Source organism: Mixophyes fleayi, chromosome 4 (genome assembly GCF_038048845.1).
Source record: "Mixophyes fleayi isolate aMixFle1 chromosome 4, aMixFle1.hap1, whole genome shotgun sequence".
NCBI classification, from domain to species: domain Eukaryota; kingdom Metazoa; phylum Chordata; class Amphibia; order Anura; family Limnodynastidae; genus Mixophyes; species Mixophyes fleayi.
The window spans coordinates 170,711,348-170,718,847 of NC_134405.1; the positions used below are offsets into that span (position 1 = coordinate 170,711,348).

General features: G+C 38.3%; 1 protein-coding gene across 2 annotated transcripts in view; it reads left to right on the forward strand.

Moving 5' to 3' along the window:
* Positions 1–7,500, forward strand: part of CPNE8 (copine 8) — a 349,264-nt gene that overhangs the window by 312,552 nt on the left and 29,212 nt on the right. For both annotated transcript variants that reach the window (XM_075208844.1, XM_075208843.1), the window contains exon 17: positions 1,200–1,302. In XM_075208844.1, the coding sequence (XP_075064945.1) occupies positions 1,200–1,302 (103 nt within the window). The remainder of the gene's footprint in view (positions 1–1,199; positions 1,303–7,500) is intronic.

Consider the following 7,500-nt stretch of genomic DNA (forward strand, 5'->3'; position numbering starts at 1 on the left):
AAGTGAAAGTTCCATATCAGCACTTCTAAATTTTTACTTCGACCACTATATCTATCTATCTAAACAAAATGGGAAGTATAAACACCATTGCTTTCCCCTGTTGCAAATTCATGTGACTGCATTAATGTCTTTTTTTTCTTTCTTTTTTTTACCACTGTGCACATAATTGCATGCCAAGATTGCATATTGTGATACTCCTGGGTAGATCAGTGTTCCCTATGCATAACTATCCCATTTTTTTAATGTGTGTATCTTATGGTTGCCTACTCTACCGGAATGTCCAGGAGACTCCCGAATTTGTGTAAGACCTCCCAGACTCCCAAGAGAGCAGTGCAACCTCTCGGATCCTACCCATTTTGTTAGTGAAGTGGGTGGAGGCTGGACTTAGTGATGCGATTCACGCATCATTGTGGCAAAAATGAAGCTATTCGTCGAGCCCCGCCCCCATTCGCCCGCTTCCTCCCCTGGATCTCCCAAAGGCCAACACACGAAAGTTGGAAAGTAAGGTGTATCTGCGCCTTCCTGAAATTCCTGAAGAGTAGACAAGTATGACCTATGCCTTTTAAAATATAATACATTGCCTACTGTAATTATGAGTATTAGAAGTCACACATAATTTCCGTGACCATATAATGCAGGTCACAGAAGTGACTTTTTAATATCAGTAATAATATAAAATGGGGGAATGCCTAATAACTTATCATGAACAAGTTTCCCTTATCAGAACTCACCATTTATAAGCAATGATGTCAGAACTCGATTTTAATACAGATATTATTTCTAGGAGTTTATACATGAAAACACTACTTATATATATAATAATATAATGTGTCAATGTTATATAATGTCTGCGCAATGTGGGTGGATCAGTTCCAGATTGGCATCTGCTTCCAGGTTTTTTCCCCCGATTTTATATTCCAGTTGTTGCAATTATTTATTGCTGTTAAGGATTTTCTTTTTAACACCAATTAATTCCAAATTGCTGCAAGTGGGAAAGTCGGGGAATAATGGAAGCATAGCTTTGTTCATTGGGTGAAATACGGTATGTCATGTTGGAAGTTATATAGCTATTTTTTTTCTTGCTATCAGAAAGCTTTTCTTAGCCTTCCTGTGCACATATTATTATCTGGTCTGAAATATATTCGGCGTTGTTTTTTGAAGCTTATATTTAGAGTAATTGTTCTCATTCTTTCCTGTAGATATGCTTCCTCAATAAAGGATGGCTCCCAGTATTTTGTTCTGCTGATTATTACAGATGGAGTTATCTCTGACATGGCTCAGACAAAGGAGGCAATAGTCAATGTAAGTGAACTGCTTTTCATGCAGCCTTGGCAGTTTCCCATTATGTTTGAATGCATCTGCTCTCATGCAATGTCTACTCGATTTGCTGCTTTTAAAGGAACAATCTAGCCTTCAACTTGAAAGTTGACTTATGGATTAAACATTTCTCATTCTGCACAATTACCCACGTGAAAAAAATAATAATATGCAAGTCTCATTTTATATTCATGCCAATTAGCATCTGCATCATTAAAGGATATAATACTGTGCAACTTATTATCGCCACATCTGAACAAAATGGCAATAATGTGTTTTATGGTGCTGGGAGTATAAATGCATTTTAAACTAATTATCAATTAAATGGTATTTTCTCCTGCCATGACATTCACAACTTGTGTATTGAAAATATATAAGTGTGTAATTTGTTATTTTAAAAGGCTTACTACTATTTGTATCAATGAACTAGTTACCAAAATCTTACAAACAATGTTCCAACTAAAGAAAATAAGAAATACACTGTATATTGAAAGTTGGTATTGCCACAGAGGTAAAGATTTTGAGTTAATTAATCATGCACAGAACCATCATGCACAGAGTCATGTATAAAAAATTGGCCAGGTCCAGCTGCAACATTTTTATGGCTACCATGAATGATTTAGAATGGAGTATGTTTGGCAAAAGCTGTAGTGGCAAAGGCTGCTCAGCTTGATGATGTATTGTGAAAAAACAGAGTCTATGATAAGGGTGACAGGCAAATTAGATGTTGTGCATTGGATCGACATGACCAAGTTCCTTCTCCAGCCAGAACCACGATGGCTGCTACCTATCACAGGGCTGTTCTGGCTTGTAATACAGAACCAGAAAATCAATTAAATTAACCTTTAAATGGTGGCCAAGAGGATGTGTGTGCAGGAGGACCAGTCACAAGCCGCAATCTATTGATTGTGGCTTGTGATTGGTTCTCCTGCTTAGACCCCACCCCCACTTCTTGGCCAGGGCTGGAAGAGGAGCGGAGGAGCCCTTAAAAAATCAGTTTCACAGAGTCGCTACTGGGGCTTCAGCTGGGGGGAAGCCCTTGCACTACCATGTTTTACTAAGTGGTAGTCCAGCTTTAAGCCAACAGTCAAGCCAATATTTTTGAATAATCATTAACCACATCTAGGTTAATAAATAATTCAGTGATGATGAATGAACCACTTATCTATGTTCGCCCACCAAGGATTGAATTGAAAAACAATTATTTAAGGCATGAGCAGAGAGTATCTTCAAATATACCCATTGAAGAACTTCACAGATATGGATGTCATGGTAAGGTTGCAATACAGTTATTTGCAGCAAAGTACATACTAGTTATTGGGAGTGCCAAGTGATCACACTCATCCTATGGTGAAACTTTCCATGCTAAAGGGTGTGCACTGCTCCATAATGATGATGCCTGAATCACAGGCCTTGAATGGTCCATGAATGGTTTGAGGAGCATGAAACTATGTAAACCATAAACTGTAACAGTCCTAATCACCAACTCTCAACTCAATTGACCACTTATGGGTGATTTGAGAGCTCTGCCTGAGAGACAGCATTTTTACCAATATCAGCAAAACATCAACTGGACTGGAATAACGGAATTTGTAGTGTAAGAATTGAGTTCCAAATTTCAATAGAGTTCCAGACACTCATAGAATCTGTGTTAGATGCATTGAAGCTGTTCTAGAGGCCAGTAGAATCCAAGCAGTCTAAGGACTCTTTTTGTCAGTTTTCTTTTTATTGTGGCAGTTACTTGTACATACACTGCGACTGATAAGACTCTTAATAAATAAAAAAATAACGTTCCCTGGCATCCCATAGAACTAAAAATGAACTGTTGACGTATAATTCAAAATGATTGACTGATGTTATGTTTATCTTACCAAACTGGTATCCATTAAAAACATATATGTAGTCATTTAAAAATTGTCAATGCTTTTCATCTTTATTCTTATAATTTTTAATTCTAATAGGAGAGAGTTTCATCAGAATAGACTGGGCACACCCATACAGTCAGGTCCATAAATATTGGGACATCGACACAATTCTAATATTTTGGGCTCTATACACCACCACAATGGATTTGAAATGAAACAAACAAGATGTGCTTTAACTGCAGACTTTCAGCTTTAATTTGAGGGAATTTACATCCAAATCAGGTGAACGTTGTAGGAATTACAACGGGTTCTATATGTGCCTCACACTTTTTAAGGGACCAAAAGTAATGGGACAAACTAAACTATCCTACATCAAACTTTCACTTTTTAATACTTGGTTGCAAATCCTTTGCAGTCAATTACAGCCTGATGTCTGGAACGCATAGACATCACCAGATGCTGGGTTTCATCCCTGGTGATGCTCTGCCAGGCCTCTACTGCAAATGTCTTCAGTTCCTGCTTATTCTTGGGGCATTTTCCCTTCAGTTTTGTCTTCATCAAGTGAAATGCATGCTCAATCTGATTCAGGTCAGATGATTGACTTGTCCATTGCATAACATTCCATTTGTTAGCCTTAAAAAACTCTTTGGTTGCTTTTGCAGTATGCTTCGGGTCATTGTCCATCTGCACTGTGAAACGCCATCCAATAAGTTCTGAAGCATTTGACTGAATATGAGCAGATAATATTGCCCGAAACACCTTAGAATACATCCTACTGCTTTTGTCAGCAGTCCATCATCAATAAATACAAGGGAACCAGTTCCATTGGCAGCCATACATGCCCACGCTATGACACTACCACCACCGTGCTTCACTGATGAGGTGGTATGTTTTGGATCATGAGCTGTTCCTTTCCTACTCCATACTCTTCTCTTCCCATCATTTTGGTACAAGTTGATCTTTGTCTCATCTGTCCATAGGATGTTGTTCCAGAACTGTAATGGCTTTTTTAGATGTTGTTTGCCAAACTCTAATCTGGTCTTCCTGTTTTTGTGGCTCACAAATGGTTTACATCTTGTGGTAAACCCTATATATTCACTCTTGTGAAGTCTTCTCTTGATTGTTGACTTTGACACATATACACCTACCTCCTGGAGAGTGTTCTTGATTTGGCCAACTGTTGTGAAGGGGTTTTTCTTCACCAGGGAAAAAGTTCTTCTGTCATCCACCACAGTTGTTTTCCGTGGTCTTCCGGGTCTTTTGGTGTTGCCGAGCTCTCCGGTGCGTTCTTTCCTTTTAAGAATGTTCCAAACAGTTGATTTGGCCACACCTAATGTTTTTGCTATCTCTCTGATTCTTTTTTTTTATTTTTCAGCCTAATGATGGCTTGCTTCACTGATAGTGACAACTCTTTGGATCTCAAATTGAGAGTCGACAGCAACAGATTCCAAATGCAAATGTCACACCTAGAATCAACTCCAGACCTTTTACCTGCTTAATTGATGATGAAATAACGAGGGAATAACCCACACATGTCCATGAAATAGCTTTGGAGTCGATTGTCCCATTATTTTTGGTCCCTTAAAAAGTGGGAGGCACATATAGAAACCGTTGTAATTCCTACACCGTTCACCTGATTTGGATGTAAATACCCTCAAATTAAAGCTGAAAGTCTGCAGTTAAAGCACATCTTGTTAGTTTAGTTTCAAATCCATTGTGGTGGTGTATAGAGCCCAAAATATGAGAATTGTGTCGATGTCCCAATATTTATGGACCTGACTGTATATGCTACAGTGTCCACTGGTATTTAAGACATGGACTGTCATCCATGTAACGCTCATTATAGCAACTGCCTACCTTGACATGTTTTTCAGTCATTGATTTGGTCTATGCCATCTGTCTAAACTATTTTTTCAAATCACAGCAGATTATGCTTTTGCCGAAAGAAAGATAAACCTAAAATATTTATGGTTACATGTTTAAAAATAGTTCTAGTAATGTAGGATTTTTTGCTGCATGAACATGCATACTTTATTTACATTGGTGGGTTGGGGAATCTGTTGTTTAGAACAGTTACAGCCCAGAAATAGCAAAGCGTGTACATTCTGTGTGGTCATTGCTGTGTTGTGCAGACTATAAATTATATTTAATCGCATTAGTAAGCTAGATTGCATATACTTTTAAACTGAATCAGTGGTTACAAGAAAATTACATAGTACTTGGCTAAAAGCATATAATTTGTGTCACTAACCCTCTCAACTAATATAAGTAGTCAACTCTTGGTATTTCAGGGACTCTGTAAACTTGCATATCCCTATATTTTCTCCAAGGGACTTCTTTTAGCCTACGGTGGGGTTTTTAATTACCATGGTGGAAAATTGCAGTAGCAAAGACACTGCTTCATTACACTTCAGACTAAATCGCCCCTGTTTGGTGAAGAAAATGTCAAGCTATGAAAGTATTTACTTAATTACATGGTCATGTGATATATGGACATTCCCTTCTGTATGAAAGTACAAACTAAATACACTTGGCAAAGAAGGACAATTTGCAGAAAAAAGTCTTGCAATTATGCGTGTTTTATGGGAGAGAGATGAGTGCTGACATTTTCAGTGCTGATCACACAACCACGGAAATACAGGGATAGTTGGGAGCTAATCTGGCCACATATGGTATAAATCCTGCTATTTGGGCCAAACATCAAACAGCTTCATTTGTAAGCAACTTGGCCAAATTATCTGACCAAATATGCATATGTGTGGCCAGTTTTGGATGTATATAGGTTTTTTTTTTAGTGGGAACAGTCAGATTTGGCATAAAGCACAGCTAATTTGTGCCTACAGCGCTGTCAGTTCACCCCTTTAATTTCTAACACTAACAAATTATACATTTTCTGTGGCTGATTATATTTAGTTTATATCTTTATCAGGATTTAATTAGTCACAGAACATTCTAATTTACATGTGTCAGTAATTAAAGGGGCCCCATAGCTGCTGCACCCCTGCAGTGGCAATAGTCTGACCACTGGTTGTTTTTTTAATCCTAAAAAAATAATAACAATAGTATATTTACAATAAAAGTAATATATGCAAATACTGATCATGCACTTACCTTGATCAAAGATAATGTAATTATTTCTTCTTTCTTTTTATGTGTCTCTCTCTCTTCTGTCTTCTCTCTGCTAAAATGCAGTGGGTGGCAGGGTTCAGGCTCCCTGTGGCAGACTCTTGACAAAATGTCCAGCCAGATAGATGTGATCATAGCTGGATCATTCACTATTACAGCGTTGTTCCCATAGGACTAGTGTAGCTGTGGTGAATGATGCAGTTGCATAGACCGCGATCACAAATGTAGGCAGATGGGGGCCTGTTGTTGCAGCTTATGTTACATGTCATTTACCATAGCAACAATGGCCTTAGTATCAATACTGTAATACAGATTGACGCTACCACATAGGCCGTAATCATTAATACTAGGCTGGCCAGCTGTCCAAAAAGTTTCAAATGGAGTCTGGCACAAGGGGGGGGGGGGGGCACAACAGCCCAGCCTGGCCCCCAGCTGTGCCATCATGTAAATCCAACACTGGAAAAGTCCTTAATGTAAGCAACAAAGGCAAGTATTTCCAAGTGATGTAAGTGTGCATCTATGGATGGATTACACAGAAAACAACCTCCCCCAATCCCTATTCTTCGAGGGTTACGAATGCCGTGGGAACCAGGATAATGATTGAGATTTCGACTCAACTTCAGTGGTTCAGTGTAATGGTTCCCAGTATAATAGATAAGGGTCTTAGGGAATGGAATCCCTAACTCTTTATCCAGTATACCATAAACACAGCTGGGGGACCCAGGATGCCTCTACTAGTGGCCCTCTTTAATAATTGTCAAGGCTCCTTCCCATTTTCTTCACATTAATTCCAATGGGAAGCTTGTAGGGGTCTCAACAATGCAGATAGTTTAAAAAAAAAGCCTTCCCCAAGCAGAAGGGAGGATCTCATGTTTGGACCTTTGGAGGTACATTATGACCCACCAAAATGTTGGGTGCCCAGATGTGACATTTTATTATTTAACATATTTCACCTAATCCCAAAATTTAAATAAAACTATGAGGTAGCACACTTTTCTTAATACATTTTTAGTTTCTGAAACTAAAAATGACAAAAACATCTCTACAAAATATCCATCCAACCTGCATTAAATATATATCTTCTTAATAACAGTACCTGTCAAAATAGAATGTTCTAATGATGACATTCCATGGGAGTATTGCCTTTCATATCAGGTGTCCTAGATTACTGAAGTCAAGTAGCATTTTTCAA